A 19,686-nucleotide genomic window follows, 5' to 3' on the forward strand; every position below is an offset into this window, starting at 1 on the left:
GTAGGATTACCACTATAACACATGCTTGCCTTGCTTTGGCAGTGGTAGTATGAAGCTGGCCTTGGATCCTGCCAAAATCATGGAACTTTCCAAAGAAGAAAGGGAAACTTTGATTTTTAATGCTATATTTTGGCCAAGTAGTGTTAGCAAGTTTGCAATTTTGTCTCTAGATCTAGTAGCTTTTTGGTGTTCCTAGCAACAAAATGTATATATTAAGGATCTTGTTATCGTTTTACTATGCTAATATTTAGTAAATTTTCTACTGATATTTTTTCCAACTTTAGATCTTCCTAATGACGTCTAATGACTTTTTGAGGTAATATCTGGTGAATTGCTGCTTTCAAGATTTGGCAGTACTGCAGCCAAACCTCAGTAGAATTTCACAAGAAACAAAAGTCACTTCTTCAGCTTCATGGAAGTTTTTTACTAAATAGCAAACTCCTGCTGCAAATAGGAGTTCTTTATAGTACACAATTACAAAGAGCATACATGCATCTTATACAAAATAAGGTATGCGAACCCCATAGCTGACCATGGAACAGGGACAATACTAACTTACCTAACCACATGATCTTACTTATATATACCTTGTCCTCCCTTTCACATATTCCTACTGCATTACATACCAATGTCATTCAATGAGTCTTACCTAAAATAAATACCACATAATGTATTTCAAATAATAATAATACTAAAATTGTAGTTGGTGGTGTTAAAGTGTTAGTATTGGAAAGCTATTATACAGTAAAGAAAACTTTGGATGCTGGGAAGAAGTTTGAGAGAGAGAGGGGAGAGAGAGAGAGAGAGACATTTCTGTTTCCAAAAAGCAGAATATATTACTTGTTCACTATGCTGGTTTTTTTCATCTTAAACTGCAGTATGTTGTTTTGACAAAAATGTCTTTGAAATACCTTGACTTTCAGCACACCTGAGGAACACTACAAGGTGCTGTAAGTTAACCTTCATGTCTAATACAATTCACTGGCAATTATTTTGATTGAAACTCTTAAGGGAGGTAATTAAAACCAATGGATTCTTTTACTTTGAGAATAAAGCTCTCCTCAGGCTGCAAGTGAAGCTCCAGGGTAGACTGCTTAACCATCTGTTCAAATTGTAGGTCCCTCTTCCTCGGAACGTCCAGAGCTGGAAACAGGTCACTGATCAGGCCCATGAAAACTGGGATATCATCTGTCACGATTTTAGGCAAGTTAAAGTCTCTTAAGGCTCGCATAAGTACCTGGAAAAGGATGATAAATTACACATTATCATATCAGTGAGGGCTTTAAATACTTCCTCTCTTTTGAAGATTCTGTCTTTATTCACAGAAATGGTGGCAGCTCCTACCATTCACTGTACATATTTACATTTAAAATGAGGTACCTACCTGATCCTCAGGTCTATTCTTGTCCCCTCGTCTCAGTGAGCCAGCAACTACCAAAACTGATTTAACAGCACGAAGTCCCCAGTCATAATGGTCCTGGAAAAAAGAGTGCATTTTAATTACCCAAGCTTTCAAATCCAAGGTACCTGATGAAGGAATGCCTCGCATTCAAAAGCTTGGCTAACTTCATGCCAACTATGCACATGGTCCAGTAAATATAATTACCCAAAAGAATTCTTGTCTTTTTCCTAAAAAAAAAAAAAAAGATTCTACAGTTTTGTTCCCTCTTTGCATGGTGAAATGTCATCAGAGGATTCAAAGTCAATGCTGACACTAGTAGTGTTAAAATGTTTCTTTCTGAAAATTTTAAAGTCATTTTGAATGCAATTTCTCTGATTAAAACCTTGTAATGAAAGACAGTAAGAGTCATAAAAGTATAAAACTGAAGGTGAAATCATGACTACAGTGAAGGTAATGGCACAACTCACTTATTAGGACATACAAGCAAACACATGACAAATGAAGGAATGGATTTAAGGAGTTGACCTCACTCCCTTAATATAATGCTGAGGGAGGATACAGTGTATCTGCCCCCTTTTATGACATACAGGTCACTTAAGTGGTTCTAGGGTGCCCATTGCATATCAAACAACTGACCCTATGGCTTCTGGCAGACATTCAACTAAAGACAGGATGGGATCCAACGTGTGATCCCCAAATTCACACTTTCTATGTATGCATGACAGGAGGTGTGATTGTGTCATCAGGATATGATCCCTGATTCCAACATACTGATGGTGCAGGGGGAGCCCTGGATCACAATTTTGGGCTAGTTAGTTTAAAGTTAGTTCAGACATAGTTACACAAATTAGTAACAACTTTAATCACACTGAGTGGCCTAGAAATATATCCTAGTTGGTTATATCAAATGACAAACTCAACAAGCAGCTGCAAAATAATTGGGCCTCAGTATAGTACAAATTAAAAAGGGTGAGAGAGATCTAACAATGACATACTGCAAGAATGAGCCAACTGTCCAGAGTAACTTTTAGAGAGAAACAACAAAATTAATACTAATCATCCCTTTAGAATAATTTACATCTTACAACATTAAACTAACTTCACAAGAACATCTGTGGTACTCAAGGGCACAATTATTAGTAGTGTATATTAGCATTTGTATTTTAGAGTTATGGTGGAGCTGGTAAAAAGATTAGGCAGAGAGTTGGTAAGAAATGTTCAGACCAAAGAAAAGAATGACTGAAGTTCATTCGATGTTCACTGAAGTCAAAATGTTTCCTGTAAACATCTCACTGTTCAAGAACTTGTGCTTAAACTCAAAGATCCATCAGAATCCTGCCTGGTTTCTTGAGCTCACTGGTGTTCTTCAAGCTAGGCATCTAAGGACTAGAGCTTCAGCCATGTTACACAGACTGCTGAAGAACTGGGCTCAAGGATCTCAGGACATCTGGTAAGGAGCTATGAGTCTGGTGGCCTTCAGAACCCAAACTTGAGCTAGGGCTCCCCTGTCCATGTGCCCCGCTCTCCAGTAGAGAACATGGATGACCTGAGCTTTGGCCCTCAGGGCTTCTGGACTTCCTGTTATAGGCTCAGGGCCTGGAAACCTTGGGTTTCTCAGGGCTCCCAGGTTCCATGTTAAGCAGCTGGGTATCTACCTGCCTTGGAAATCCTGGCTGGAACTAGGGCCCTTGAGGTTTTGCAGACTCCCTACTTCACTTCAGTAGACTTTCTGAGATGCCCTCTTGTTTCATACTTTCATAGTTTGTAGGGCCGGAAGGGACCTGAGCAGATCATCTAGTCTGACCCCCTGCCATGGCAGGAAAGAGTACTGGGGTCAAATGACCCCAGCAAGATGTTCATCTAACCTCCTCTTAAACACCCCCAGGGTAGGAGCCAGCACCACTTCTCTTGGAAGTTGGTTCAGACCCTAGCCGCCCTGACCGTGAAGTAGCGCCTCCTGATATCTAACCTAAACCTACCCTCTGCCAGCTTGTGACCGTTATTCCTGGTCACTCCTGGCAGTGCTCGGGGAAACAGTGACTTCCCCAATGCCTGCTGATCCCCCCTGACTAGTTTATAACAGTCCCTGGGATGAACATTGAAAAAAAAAAAATACTGGAATTTCCTGAACAGAAAGTCCCAAGTTTCAAATAGGTCTAGTTAAATGGTTGGTTTAATTCATAAGATGAGCCTATATCACAGCAGGAATTAGAGCGAAAATTTCCTGTCTTCCAGTCCTGTTCTCAGACACCATTCCCTAGTAAGCATATACCAACAAAAGATTTCAAAGAAATCAAATCTAGCTATGTTTTAAATGTGTGATAGGTGAATTTTGGAATATGTAGTAGAGGAGACAACAATGAAGTTAAAATATAATGGTTTTATTTGTAATTGGGTAGAGGCTGAGGAGTGTTCTGACTACTACTATTACTACTGCTTTTATTCTACTAATAAAAATCAATGTTAAAACTATATTTACATGCAAATAGTTACACCTTTGGAAAGAAATAATTAGTACAAATCCAGGGAAAAAAGCAGATCCTTTAAATCTTAAAATAGGTTTTTTGTAAGAAAAATGCATAAGCATTCTTCCCAATAACATTTACTATATAAATAGCAATAATATATTTCTAAGCATCAAACTATCCTTTACACTATTTATGTAGCATCCAAGCAGAGAGAGTCAAATAATCAAATTCCTGTTTGTCTATATACTTGAATTTTTTCCTCTCATTTGCCTGTTATTCCTAGTGTGGATGCAGTATACTAGCATGTTTTAATTCACCTGCAGTAGGTACTTAACAGTTAATGCACAATTATATGTTAAAAATATAACACATCACAAATACAGTAAGTTAAAAAAGCACTTCCTTCTGAATGCCTAGTGGCACTATTTTAAATTATTAGATCCATTTAACTAGACATCAGATTAAGTGACCATACATATCTTTTTTGTTAAAACACGTGAAAATTACAAGCAAAGCCTTATGAAAATTAGACTGGTCAGTATTCCTATTTTTGAATATTTGATGTTAATTAACATATATTAAACCCCAAAGCCCAAAACAGACCCTCACCTGTTTAGAAAGCAGTTCCCTGCAGAGAGTATACAAGGTAATAAACTTCCTGGCCAACAAGCGTGCATCAATAAAACCCTCAGCAACCAACATAATTTCACAGATCAGCTCAATGTCAGGGACAACCATGGCACAAGGTCTAAAAAAGCCCAAATGCAAAGATTAGTATTTAGGCATGGTAAGAACAAGTCACCTAAAGCAAGTGACTGATGTGTACAAACATTTTTAAACAGAGCTCAAGAGAGTTACAATTAAGGGTGTCAGTCAGAGCTAACAAGAACTCTACTTCAAAGTAAAAATGGCTAATTAGGCACTGTTGATTATTAGGATTCAGTAACATCGCTATATACAAAAGAGACAGCTGAAAAGTGCAGGGCTTTCAAGTCAAATACTGGAAGGCCTCAGTGCCAGCACATAGGAACAATATCTGGCACTGTCACTTAATGTGATGGACTGGCAGTTGTGGCAGAATACCATCTCTGTCTCTCCCCAAACTCTGCTATCTGACAATTTGGTTACCATGGGCACTGCACTGGACTCCTTTAGTCCCATCTGCTTCAGGTAACCCTGAGTTGTAACCTGAGCTGGATACATTCCTGAGGGAGGGGGGAAACCTGCTCCCTCTGCTTACATGACTGGCATCACATACCTGGGTGGGGGGCTTAAACTCCCTATTGTACTAAACAATGCCAACATGACTGGGAGGGGGTTAAAGACCCTGCCAGTCTACCAGCAACCAGTGATGCATTTCAAATTGGTTGGCTGACAGCCAACAGTTGCTGGCCTTCATAAGATGAGGTAAATGGGGTCATAAGGGTTATATATGTGAAGTACTGCCCAGGAGGGGCAGTAGCCATGATGAGAACTCTCAGAGAAGCTGGATGATCTGAAACGCTCTCTCTTGAAACTCACGATCAGTGAACCGTTTGCCTCCAGAGGGAATCTCCACCTGCCTCTGAATGATAATTGTCAGTTACCTGAGATCTAACTAGATATATAGCTTGCAGTAACTCAGATGTGTGATCAAAGGCTACCATGCCACTGTTTGTTCTAAGGTATTTCTGATATTGCTCTACCCTGTACCCTATTCCAAACCTACTCCTTGTAACAAATAATGTTCTCTTCTGTACCTAGCATGGGAGACTTACTGGGAGAGGGTCTGGAATATGCTTTGGGGTCCCCTTGGTTTGGCTGACTAAGGGAGGCCACTATTTGTACTTCAGACTGAGGGAAGGGCCCCAAATTCTTGCAGTGGGTCAAGTACCCTCAAGGACTACTAGGCCTGTGTTTCCCAGAGGGCACAGGTCCCAGATAAGTCCAGACTCTGGGTGGTGGTAGTGTTACCCCAGGCTTGCAGGTGGGCTCCAGGAAGGGGGTCAATTGGATGTGAAGTACCCCCAGGGAGGCACTTAGAGCTTGGAAGGTGGTCAGGCACAGTAAGGTGGGTGGCTCAACGCAGGAGTATCCCCTACTGGCCCGCCACACCAGTTACTGCAAGCCACACTGCATATGGGGAGCTCATAGTATCACCACTCTATACAGATATTCACTATTTTGGATTTGCTTTTTTAGAAGCATATTCTCCTCCTGGAGGACTGTATAGGTTTGAAAAATCATTCTTTTTTAAAACAGAATCATGAGCCATCTACCCATTAAAACAGTATTAATTAAAATACCTCTCAGTTAACAAAACCAAAAAAGAAACTGAAAAATGGAGATGGGGACAAAGAGACATCTCATAAAGACACTAGTTGAGCAGCATGATAAAGTGAAAGTTCTTAGTCTTTTCCACAGGACTGACTACAGACTAACAGATAGTGTAATTTAAATTTGAAAACATCTGCTCCCATTAATAATCATGAAGGAGAACTGCAATATTGAGATCAGTAGTTCATACAATCCAGATACTTCTCCAATGGGGGTCAGCACCAAGTGATTCAAAGGAAGTGCAAGAAACCATGAAGAGGGCAGTTATCAAGTGACCCTTCCATTGGGAAAATTTCTCCCTGTTCTCCGTTAATGATTTGTGTCTTAAAACATGAAGATTTGTCTTTTAAAACAGTTATCCTACCTAATGTGATATATATGCCTTTGGGGCAAATTTAGCAGTTACTTGCCTGGAAAATACATTAACTTCATGTTGTATATAGCAATGGCTTCTTTACTATAAAACTAACACCAACTTTATTCTTAAAACTGAGTAGTTTACACTTTGTGTTTTTCCCTGCTGCAGCCACTGTACTTTGCTGTGAGATTCTGCAAGTTGTCACCCCACCCTCTGATATACCATGTTTACATGAATAGAAGATAGCTCTGATTATAAGATGACCCCCCAATAATTAGATTTTATATATGGGAAATTTTCAAGTAAGTTATAATTTGCCAGGTATAGAATCTAATTATTGGAGGTATGCCTTGAATTTGTTCAACGTTACAGTAGGGAAAATAGATCCGGGGGTCAGATATCGGGCTGTGCCAAATTTCAGCAGCTCTTTCATTTCAGATTTGTTTCGGGCTGTTTCAACACCCAAAACACTGAATCTGAATCAAAACGGAAAGCTTTGAAACAACTCTGAAATGAATCAGAAGGAGAATTCAGAGAATTTCAGATCTGGGCTTGCAATGAGACAAAAACTAACAGGGAGGGGAAAGAGGTGGGGAGGGACTGCTCTGATATTGACATCTAGCTCCTGGTTCGATTCCCCAGCTCTCTGATAATTTCTCCAACTCTTCCCAGGGGGGTGTGGGCCCCTGATCTTGTGCAGGGTTTCAGCAGGGTGTCACTGCAGGCTGAGGCCAGCAACAGCTGCTTGACATAGAGGGTGTGCTGAGCACCAGGAAGACTGTGGTGCTGCCACTGGCCCCAGCTTCTAGCGGCAGCCTGCTGAAACCCAGCGTGCAGAGCTGGGGGGATGGGGGAATGATCAGAGAGCTGGGGGATTGAACTGGGGGCTGGGCAATCCCTGCCGCATGACCTGGCTCTGCAGGAAGTAGAGATCCACTTGGGGGTCTCCTCCCTGTCACTGTCTACCCTGTGCTGCCCCAGATCTCTGTTCCCCGTGGAGTGAATTGCTGTCCTCCGAAACAGCCGAATCTGAAACCAAATCAAAACACAGCCATTTCACACAGCCCTAGTCAGATAATCCCTTTGCCCTCTGCTTCCCTCCCCCAGCTCCAACTGCTTTTTTCCAGCAGCACCCTCTCCTTCTCCTTACTGAGACCCTTCTCACCCTGAGCACATGGAAATGTGTGAAGCAAATTTGAAAACAATGACCTTGTAATTAAACACAGCTGTAGTAATCATATGCTTAGTTCATCCAGAATTGATGCATGTTACTTTTTTTTTTTTTTAAATTGCTGCAAATTTTAGCACAGGTGCTCCATAAACACACTGTTAAGCACCACTTTGGCTTCTACTTATACACAGTAAAAACTATGCAAGATATTAGTCCAAAGCCAAAAGACTCATGATTTACCATATAGTTCATTGGACTGAGGCCCAACATAATCAATAGGATTTCAAGCCATAATGACCTCACAGCTCAACACTGGTCAGTATATGTGCATGTGTTCCTTACACAAAGGGTCCATGTGCTAAATTAGTTCCCCACTCATGACTGAAACTGGGTGTTCTTGTCACTAGCCCTGCAATCCTGTAAAAAGCTATATGCAAATGAGGTGCAGGGCAACCTGGTCTGGCTTTACCTCATGGAAGGTGGGGACACACTAATCATAGGTGACAGACTGACAAAGGGGGTGACAGAGGGATTCTGGGTGAATTGTTTGGGATCCTGTTTTGGCATTTAAGACTGGTGAAGAAACATGAGTCATTGGAAATGGGAAAAAAGGCGCGGCTCAGCTGTGGGAGTGGAGGAAGTAAAACTGTATGAAATGTAGTGGCTCACCATGACTTGAAAAGGAGTTGGCACTGAGGGAGGCTGAATACAATAGGCACTAACATTTTTCTTACACAGATAGGATGCTCTTATCTATCCTTGTGGTAGGTTCCCATCAACACATTTGCCCAATATGGCCCACATGTTTTATAGTCATACTTGGTGTTGGTTTCATTTAATCAACTTCATAGCTGATTTCCATTGCTGAGCCCATCCTGCTTAGTGACAGACAATGTATTTAATGAGGTTTCCTTATATGCAATTAAAGGTTATAAGATGAGAAGCATTTTGCCCCCATGCCAATAGGGTGGGGAGCCTTATCTTGTATTCAAATAATTACAGTATATATTAAACCAATTCAAGGAAGGAAAATTCTGGTTCAGCTATGACATGTATTTGAGCAAGTACCACTTCGCTAAGCAAATTTAGATTACATCTCAGGAGAAACATCTTATGTATATAAATAGGAAGACAATGTAACAAGTCCCTAGGACAGTCAAGAAGTTTCCTTCACTGGAAACTTTCAAAAAAGAGGTGGATAAGCATCTGTCTTGGATGTTTTAGGAACAGTGAATCCTGGATCTGTGCAGGGGATTGAATTAAATGACTCATCAGGTCCTTTTTAACCCTATGGTTTTCTGATAATTCTAAACTCTTATTGTAGGATCAAATACACTGTTGGCATAAACGAGTGATATTTCATTGATTACAGTAGAAGAGTACCTGCTTATGCTGAGGATATTTAATTCTTGTAACTCTACTGCATACAGTTTTGCAAATACCACCAGTGAAAGTGATTGGGGCAAAATGTAAAGGGAGATTTTAAAAATGATAATAGGCAAGCAAAAGGTCAGGTTTACACTTTTTAAATTGTAATACTCTTCTTTGACAGACAGGCAGTATGATGTAAATGGAATATGTCTTTTAAGAAAAATAACGGGTTGTCCTAAAAAGCCACAAAATAAATGTTTATGGTGCTTCTCATTCAGGTCTGTTCAGCAACCCCTGCCCAGTTTATCAACTATAATGAAGGCCACCTTTTCAATTACAGCATATGAAATGCTTATGTGCATGTGGATGCCTACATCTATTGAAGATATGGGTGGCTACACCAATCTAGAGGTTGTCAATTTGTCATATTAACTCACCTGAACAAATTACTACATAAAATTATTGTGCATACTTATGACACAGGGGTATCCTTGTACACTCCCATGATTTGGGATTGGATCCCCATACTCTGAAATACAGTAAATCTAATTTAAAATTGTATGTAAATGTTAAAAAAACCAAAAAGAACCTTTTCTGATAGCAGCTGCATGCATTTTAGTAGTTTGTATTATAATAAGTGAATTCAATCTTTTTACACAAACTCTAAAGCAAGAACAAATGGGCTTACACTGCAAACTAGGCTAGTGACATTAGGTGGCATGAGTGCTCTAAATGCTAATCTACTGTACACTTGCCTGAACAGAGCTTTGAGGTTTTCAGGTAGTTCTGTTCTACCAGCATATCCTGGGTTCATAGTGATAAATATCCCAACAGAGGGTTTCAATTCAATGTTTTCTCCAAAGAATAAAATCCTGTCATAGCAAAGATATTATGTAAGGAACTTGCTGCAATACCACAATTTAATTAAATTATACAATTTTTTTCCTACTTAAAAAAAATCCTAAAGAATGCATTATAAGTATGAAGAAGATGGCATCATACATCAGAATTGTATTTGGAATGGAGGCCTAATTGTATGATTCAGGAAAAAAGAAGAAAAAAAGAAGGAACAGTTGCTTCTAAAATGTGTAAAATAAAATCTAACTAAAAAAAATACAGGTAGTAGAGCTTGCCATTGTTCTTGCCAATCTAGAGAAAAATAATAAGACAAAGAAATATGGGTAAATAGTCAGCTGATGAAAAAAAAAATCACACTAGTTATATTAAATTAAATAGATGCATGAAAATAATTACTATACGGTTCTGCTCTATGGTACACAATAATTCAACAAAAGGGCCAAATGTTTGCCCTGCAAAGTCAATGGTAAGACACTGATATTTTTCTTTTCTATTTTTAAATTTTGAGGGAAAGGGGCTTTGCTGCATGTCACACTGACTTATTTATATGCATATTACACACACACACACCCCTACTGATTTTCAAGGAAGTTTCAAACCACTGCAGGATTCAAAGACTAACTGGGTGCTTAGGGCATTTGTTACTTTAAGAGGGGGAAAGGCTGCTGAGAAATCTCAGGCAGCAATCGGGGCAGGGTTCAAATTACGGAGGAGCTCAGGGGAGCTGAGACCCCCCCATAAAAGACAAGAGCCCCTCCTATAGGATTTGAAAATCTTAACCTGGGGGGTCTCTGATTTTATTAAGGCATCATAATGGACAGCCCAATTTTTTTTGCAGACAACCCCAAAAGTCAAAGTGCAATTCAAACCCTGATCAGGGGAGTCACCTGACCAGCAAGGGGCCAAGCTTAGAGCGTACATAAGCCCAGATCCCAAGCTAGACAAGCAGCCTGGGCCTAGAGGCTGATGTAAGAGGAGCTCCTGATCAGGCTAAGAGAGAGACTCCTGATGGACACCAAGGCTAGGGACAGACATTACACATAAACCAGTTTAAGTGATCAAAAACTGATTTAAACCTGTAACAGAACAGATGTTCAGTGTACATAAGCCAGTTTGAAAATGGCTGAAACCGGGTTGAAATAAACCTGGTCGAATGTAGTATCAGATTTAACTGATTTGACTCTGTTTAGGTTTAACTGATTGGCTTATGCAATGTCTGTCCCAGACCCATTGCTGCTTTAAGATAAACCAGACTCTCCCAGCATGCTCTCTGGGCTGGGCAGGGCTCTCTCCTCCACAGCAGGGATGATCCCTCCCCTCTGCTCTCTGACTGGAGCTTTGGAAAAGACTGCAGGTACAGCAGGGTCTGCCTGGCTTCCCCCTGCCCTCCCTTTCTCCTCCCATCTCCCACAGCACGGACCCCACCCCCACAGACCCTAGGATTATGGTATGCTAGCTAATGCCAAGAGGTATCTGTGTGTGCTTGTCTCCAACGTCACTGGGACATGGAAGTGGTCAGAACAGTGATGGCTTAGGGCTTTTTGAGCTAATCAACAGGTCAGCTGTTAAGATGTTTAAGAAGAGTTTGAATTAATAAAGAGAAGCTATTGTTTAGGTAATACGGTGATAAACACTGTTACCTGCTGGCTTGCTCACCTGTCAGTTTGCTGCTGAAAGTATAAAGAAGCAGGGGGAGGGAGACTGAAAACAACAGATGCATGCATTGCACCCCACTCCACCCCTTTGCCTCAGAGTGCTAGCTGGGGTCTGGCAATACTCCCACACCTTGAGGAGCCAGCATGGAAAAGCCTGGGATGGTGAAGGCATACCTCCCTAATCGGAGGTTCTTCCAGGGCCTGGCCACATCCCACCTCAGCGCAGTACTATGGAAGGGAAGGAAGGGCTGCTCTAGCACTCCCTAGCGTCTAACCTAAGCCACTGCAAGCATGTGCCTGAATTTTCTCAGTCCAGAGAGAATGTCTATCCAGTTACAAACCAGTTCAGCCTAGCCAGGTTTGACTAAACTGCATAGACTAAGGGGAGGTGGAGGTCCCAGCAACTGGTGGTTAAGGGGGAACTATGGGGAGATGGAGGGCCAAACAGGCCCAGGCGCAGGGCCAGAGCTTGTGAGCAGGGCAAAGAAGAGGCTAAAGAGCCCAGCACCCAGGAAGGGGTCAAGATGAACAGGGCTACAGAGAGAGGGGGCAGAGAAGGCGCTAGAGAGTCCAGGGCTCAGGGAGGGGCTGAGATAGATGGGACTAGAGAGCCCAGCCCTGGAGGGAAGGGGCTAGGGCACTGCTTCCCAAATGTTTCCTCAGCATAACCCCATTTCCTCAGCATGTCCCTCATTCCTAACCCACAGCCCCCCACAACACCAGGTGCCCCTCACCCACAGCCCCCTGGCCCTGCTGGTGCCCCTCACTCCCTTCCTCCCCTCCCCCCCAGGGCCAGGGCCCACAGCTCCCTGCCCCCCCTCCCCCACCCAGCAGCACCCAAGCCCAAGCTGCCACTTGCAAGGTGGCAGCTGCTGCAGCCAGAGCAAAGTGCAGAGCCTGACTTCTGCCTTCCCTTCCCCTGCTCATGGGCAGCACTGCTGAAGCAGAGCCTGTGAAGGGGGGAGGATGAAGGCTGCCCGCTACAGGGTCCCTGTTCTGCTGCCCTCCCCATGGGGGCTCTGTAACCCAGTGGGCAGGACCAGGCATGGGAGGGAGGGGGAGCCATGCCATGCCACCATGGCTGCCGAACTGAGGCAGCCCCTGTTCACCCAGCAGCAGCATGGGCCCAACTCCATGCAACTGCTGCTGTCATGCCTCACCTTGGCTCCTATTGGCTCCTCCCTCCCACAGTGGGTCCTACCTGCTGGGCCATAGAGGTGGCTCCTGCTGGGAGCTGGTCTGGCCTGGTTGCAACCCCAAACCCCACTGTGGGTGCAGAAATCTCAGGGGGCATGTTTATCACAATGCAATCTGCTGATGTTGTGGTCCCATACGGAGTTGTGACCCACAGTTTGGGAACCACTGGGCTAGAGCAAGCCCAGGAACCAAGAAAGGGCTAAGATGGACAGGGCTAGAGAGCCCAGGGAAGGGTTGAGAGTGATGTGGAACAGGGCCAAGGGCCCATTAGATTGACTGACACTATGACGAAGGGCCCATGGAACTAATTAATGATAACTAATTGATTTCTAGCATCTGCGTGGCTTGGGTGTGGCTAAAAGGGGAGACAAGGCAGTCATGATCTTGCCTTTAAGGCACTGAGCAGATAGCCCATGGCTCATGAGCAGATGGGGCAGCCTCCCAGGGTCACAGCTGGAGTCACTGGTGTGTAGCTGGGACCCATTCACCCTGGGAGCAATTCCCAAAGTCCCTCCTGCCCTGCCTCATGTCAGAACTGGGAGCCCTACACCCCTGGGCAGCGAGCTCCAGCCACGCCCTCAGCTCCCCTCCCCCCCAGTGTGGCTGCTGCCACCCCCTGCTCCACATCCGGCTGGATACCCTGTGCCTCAGGTAACCAGCACTTTTAGCTTACTGGCACCCCCCCATTCCCCGCTCATGCCAGATAACAGGGGCTTTAATGTACTTGTAACATCAAGGCATGACAGGAAAACAGAAAAGAAGGATGCTTAAAAGACAGGGTGAAATAGGGGCTGAGTAGCCACCATGAGGCATCTTGGCCACCACTGGGGCCAACCTTTGTTACAAAGATTTATATTTTTATTTTTTATGCACAATTTTACAAACACCTATAAAGAATTAATGCTAAAATACTCACTTTTTCTTCTTATTTCTAATGGCATCATGTATAGTCTTCACTTGTACTGCCACAACTGATAGAACTTCTACTGAAATTCGATTGAACTCATCAAAGCATCCCCAGGCACCTGTCTGTACTAAACCCTTATATATATTTCCTATGGACTAAAAGAGAGAACCAAACATTTAATATTTTTAGTTTTCTTAAACCAAACTTTTTCATGTACTATTATTTGATAAATAAAACAGCACCATTTAATAGAATGCCATACCTTATAATCCATCTGCTCAGAGCAGTTGAAGACATAGACCATCATACCAAGGGCATGACCCAGATCTTTGGTAGTCTCTGTTTTACCTGTACCAGCTGGACCTGCAGGAGCCCCACTCATTGTTAGGTGCAGAGACTGGGTTAAAGTAATGTAACACCTTCAAGCAATGAAAACTATAGTTATTTACTACCTAGAGCAGAGAACATCACTATAAATGACTGAGACTTTTAAAAATTAAAAATGTTCAGAAATTTTAAGTTTGCACTATGTCTTTAATTTTACAATTTTTTCATAACTACAATATGATCATGTAAAAGTTCACTGCAACATTAGCTAGCAAATATCTACTCTGCATTCAAAAGTCAGTTCCAGTTTTTGGGTCCCTCCAGAAAAGTTGAGATTTAAAAAATTTTCTCATTTTGCAAGGGGATGAAATAGAAGCCTCTTTTCCATAAAGAGAGTGTTCTGGATCATAACAACTAATAGGTTAGTGCAGGGACATCAATCACCCTATACCCTAGGCCAGATCCCAGCCTGTGAGGAGCCCCATAATCCAGATTCATACAGCGCAGCAGGGTGAGCAGCATCAGTGGTGGTTAATTCAGCCATTTCTTGCCCCCTGCCACTGCCATGTCATGAATTTAAGCAGCAGGTCCCACTCCCAAATTCCTGGCCTCTCTATCAGGCCTGCAGGTTACACAACATGGTTCTGCAAGCCAGATCCAATCCACAGGCCATAAGTGAGACATTTCTGGGCCAGTGGTAGACACCCTCTTTGCATGAGGGAGCAACAGATTTAAGCCCCAACTCTGCTTTATCAGATCAGAGACTTTAACCTGGCTCTCCCACATTTTAGCCGAGTACCCTAAATACTACCTTACTGGCTAGTCTAGGCCTTTCTCTTTCCAACCCAATCTTCCTGGGGCCTGCAAAATCTTTCCTAAGGAAATTTTCTTTGAAACTTCTCATGCGATTGTGCTAGCTCTTGTTGCAAACTGGCATTTTTCAGCAGCCAAAAAGATTTCCTTGAAAATTTTTGATCAGCTCTAGATAAATGGAATAATTTAAATATTTGTCAGGTTACATGAGGAATATATGCCATATTAACTAAACTAAAATAGCCTATACTCATTATGTAACTAAAAATAATAATAAGAGTCATAACTTTTTTTATTTATAAACACACTGAGACATAATGCTATTGCATGTGTCATATTAACAAATCTTTTAAGAAAGGCCTTAACAAATATCTGAAAGAGCTAGAGAGAGATTTTTCCTAAAGCAAGCTTCTGTATTCTATGAAATGGATTAAGTAGAGATTATTAGTAAATCTTTACCTGTCAGTCAAAGGTGTAATAACCAACCGGGGAGTATTTCCCAAATACTCATAGAAGTACTGGAACTGAGCATCACAAATGTCAGCAAAGCAGTGTTTGTTGGCCTCATCCCATCTATGACGTAGTTGTGATAGCCAAGTAAAAGCTTGGGAATTGGTGACCTAAAATAATTGCACAGCTATTATGTTATATAGAAGCTTCTGAGATGAAAGAAGCCAGACATGCCAAACTGCTTCAGTAGTCATTGGTAAGTTTCACCTCATTCCTAGTCCTTTATGAGCAATTACTACTAAAGCCAAATAATAAGCATCAGATTTGCTTTGGGGCATTTGTGCATTTAAAACAGAAACAAGTATAATGTAAGAACATTTTAATAGAGCACACTACTACTTATTTTGCCAAGACTTCTGTTTTAAACCACACAGATTTGACCAGACACCACTTACACATGCACCTACTAGCATAGTTTCATTTTACTTCTCAGATGCTTTCTTTCATGTTGCCTGCAGCCCTAATGCTATCACATGACTGGGGCCACAAAATAAAGACCATTACTTTACCAGCATGCCTATGTATCGTATTTATATGTCTGAAAATTTTTTTTGGCACAAAATGAAACAAATGAACCCAACTGAATCCCTCATCCTGGAAGGAAACCTAGTAGAGCACTGATTCCCAAAGCATGTGCCACAGCAAAGTATGAAATTCCATTAGAGGTAAAATGCTCTCCTCCTACATCTGGCACTATACATCTGTTCCAGGTACTCCAGTGGTGCCCGTGGCTGCTCCTCTGGGGATTGCTGCCAATTTTAATGCCTTCCCCTGCCCTTTCCCAGCTTCAGGCAGCCCCTGGGAGTGTCAGGATGGCACAGAAGTCTGCTCTGCTATGAGCAGGCAGATGGAGAGAGCTGTGTTTTGTAGCCCTGCTTATCTCCTCTACTTCTGCCACACTCCCAAGGCCAGAAGGAGGAAGGCCATGACGGTGGTTGCTGGCATGTGAGGTGCTACAGGAACACTCTTTGCAGTGGGGGCTGCCCTTACCCCCTGAAGAACAGACCAGAAGTTGGGAGGGGCAAACTGTGAAAAGAGCAGGGCAAAGCAAGATGAGGTCCTGACCCTACTACCCTTAAATTCTACCAGATAGATCAGTGAGTCTCAACTTGTTTAACCTCAAGGCCCCCTCCTTATCTTTTCTGGATTTAGATCCAACTCAGCGATTCTTCATCTAGGGTGCCACAAAATTCAGAAGTGTGTCACTAGCTTTAATCCAGAAAAATTGTGCCCCAGATATAAAAAGTTTGGGAAACGCTGTCGTAGATAAACAGAGTTGAGACAAAAATCAGAAAATCTCAGGGAGTCGAGAAAAAAACAACCCTCTTCATACAACCTCCAGTATAAGGTAATATACATTTGAGTTAGTGTGCCTGAAACTTCAGCTGAACAGTATTTCATGTATATTAATATGCTTATCCTAAAACCTTCATGCGAGTCATGCCTTCAAAGTTTGGAGACATTCATGCAGTCTAAGCAGAAGTTAGAATAAAAGCAGCTGAATAATTCAAAATGAAGAGGCCACATAGGAAAGCTCACTAGGAAAATGAGTTCCTCATTAGTAAGTGAGGAAGACCTTAATGGATCCCACGATCTTTTGAATAGCATTGGAATGGCTGAAAGTAATATAGATGCATATTTTTTGTGATTTGAGAGTATGGACACATAACATTTATTATGAAGTAAACTGACTTTGCTATGCAGTGAACGTGGAGAGGACACAGGACACGCAACCTTAGTATGGAATAAGTTTTCTTTCCTAGCGCAGCAATAGTCCATGAAAGCTTGGACTTTATTCTCAAGTGAATTTTGTGTTCACTCTCCTAGTCAACTTCATCCCAAGATAGCTCTTTCTTCAATACAAAGTGGCTCCTTTCTACCTAGCAACAAGGCACTCTTAACAGCATCTGCTAGAAGCAGCTAGCTTTGAAGAGCTCTTCTTGTATCTGCTTCTTACTATGGAGTCAAATCTGGGATAAATTACTTTGTGGAATTGCATTATGAGTCCACACATGATGTTTAGAAAGAAACATCTTGCTGACCACAGTGTTGAACCCAGCTGAAACTTAGAGTAATTCCTAAAAATAGGAAAAGCAAAAACTCTTAGCCTAATTCCTCATTCAGATTTTAGATTTCTGAAGACAAGCACTCAGAAGGGGAGTCCAGTCATTGTACTCCAGTCAAGGGCTCAGTCATTCAAATACACAGCTGCAAAACAGGTAGTTCTTGTATCCATACATGTGCCACCACCCTTTCCATGTGCACTCATACAGTCCTGGGCACAACTATAGTTTAAAAGTATTATTGCTTTATAAAACCCCAAGACATTGTACGCAAGATAGGTTACAGCTTAACATTTACCTTCTGAGCTATAAGTTTTGCAACAACATCTCTAGCATGCACATCTATAGTGCAAATGGTCATGATTTTCTGTCTTTCACCTGAAGTAAGTTCTCCCAGCAGCAGGGCAATAAGAGTATTTAACTGAGCGATCTAGAAAATAGGAAAATAATTCTGTTACAACATTTGATACCCCACAAACCACTGGAGACTGAATTTATTACATGGACCAAATTAATTGACAAACTGTCTTGAATATGTAAACATATGAGCACAAATATTAAAACTGGGAAACTGGGATCAGTTCAAGGAAAATCAATACAAGAAATATGGAGATAAATAGGACCAACTAGCTTGTCTAAAAATCCTACTGCAATAACAATGCATAGCAGGAGTAGGAAGGAACAAGTTGATCCCATTGGGTGCGGTAAGGGCAATGGAATAAAATTAAACTGGAATATTATGGTCAATATCATCTCATGATTAAGATGTTCTTGGTATATCCATTCCTCTTGAGAGTCTAATAAGTGCTTGAAACATTTTCACTGCTGAAAGCACTTGAAATGATATTGTAGGAAAGTACCAAAGAAATAAGGCAATGAATGAAGGATTTATAAAATCTAACATGGGTGATAGATAAATTCTGGAAATTCATAAATATCTTTAAAGAACATGTTCTCTTTAAAATGTTTCTGATAAATTAAAAAGATCTCAGCCTAAGGCTGCACGTGTGTAACCCAGGTGGTACACAGAAACGTACCCCCTCTCCAAATGAAGGAATATCAGCGGGTGCAGGTATGCCGTGGGAGGCATGGCAGCCTAACTGTATGCAGTTCCCCTCTTCCTACAGAGCAGAGCGCCAGGACACTCAGCAAATCTTAACTATATACAGTGTTAATATTATAAAAAAGTTTACAATGCATAATCACCAACTTATACACACATATGTGTATATCTATATATTTACAGTTATTTAAATATTTACAGTTATGAATTTAACCGAACATCTGCTAATTAACCCTGAACCCACAAAAAGGCCTGGTTCCCAGTGGCATCTAGGTTAAATTGTAGCCCCTGCCCCTCGTTCAGTGCCTTCCAGGCCTGAGGGGGGAGAGGGGACAAAGATAAAACAGGGGTTAGTAGACGGACTAATAACAATATGCCTGGTAGTGATGAGTCAATAATTAAATATTCACAACAGGGGCATATCAAATACAATACATTTACATACAATACTCTATACAATTAATAGCAATACAGGGCAGTGTATTCTCCTTGTTAAGTACAATAATAAGGAGCAGGGCTTGCAACAAGGATCCCAACAGTATAGGGGAAGAAAGAACAAAATACAATGATGGTATAACAGCTGTTCCCAATGAAGAAATGACAACTGGCGAGGGACCCCCATCTCCCTATAGGGCACCCGTAACCCCGCTTAGGATACTCAGCTGGCAGGGCCCTTAATCCAGGAATTTCCCTTGTGGAAGCAGGAGCCCTGAAATCCTTTCTATGCCCCAGGACAAACTGTCCACTGCCCATCAGGGGCTTCCCCCCTCAGTCACCTACACCTAAGGGGGTGTGGGGGGAGGGGAGGCCCTCCTCCTCTGTGGGAATCCTATTCTTGGGTGACTCATGACTCCCTGTGGCTTGATAGGGCTGGACTTGTCTCCAGGGATGAGGCATCTCCTCCTCCTGCAAGGGGGCCTCAGCTGCCTTGCAAGGCTCTCCTGGCCGGTCAGCCCACACTCTGTTCTGTGCACTGGCCCTGTTTCTGCCTCATGCATGATTAGGGGCCCTGTTTCTGCCTCTGCCCCACACAATCCCTTCAGCTCCATGGCCCTGTGCACTGGTGGCCCTGCTCCTGCCTCATGCATGATTAGGGACCCGTGCTGCATTGTGCAGCTGCCATGGTCCCATCTACTCCCGGACCCTCTGTGCACCAGCCTATGCACCGTCACCCCTGCCTTGTACAGGGGGTTGGAGATCTGCGCTG

At 42.4% G+C, this 19,686-nt stretch overlaps 1 protein-coding gene across 1 annotated transcript in view; it reads right to left on the reverse strand.

Annotated features, from left to right (window-relative positions):
* DNAH11 (dynein axonemal heavy chain 11) overlaps positions 1–19,686 on the reverse strand; it is a 270,299-nt gene that overhangs the window by 157,293 nt on the left and 93,320 nt on the right. Inside the window, exons 31-37 of the mRNA XM_090046787.1 lie at positions 17,715–17,846; positions 15,303–15,463; positions 13,966–14,122; positions 13,713–13,858; positions 4,480–4,618; positions 1,385–1,477; positions 1,043–1,237 (exon numbers count right to left, since the gene is read on the reverse strand). Coding sequence (XP_089902913.1) covers positions 1,043–1,237; positions 1,385–1,477; positions 4,480–4,618; positions 13,713–13,858; positions 13,966–14,122; positions 15,303–15,463; positions 17,715–17,846 — 1,023 coding nt within the window. The remainder of the gene's footprint in view (positions 1–1,042; positions 1,238–1,384; positions 1,478–4,479; positions 4,619–13,712; positions 13,859–13,965; positions 14,123–15,302; positions 15,464–17,714; positions 17,847–19,686) is intronic.

The sequence above is a fragment of the Crocodylus siamensis genome, chromosome 5 (assembly GCF_052110815.1).
Source record: "Crocodylus siamensis isolate JL-2025a chromosome 5, ASM5211081v1, whole genome shotgun sequence".
Classification (NCBI taxonomy): Eukaryota; Metazoa; Chordata; order Crocodylia; family Crocodylidae; genus Crocodylus; species Crocodylus siamensis.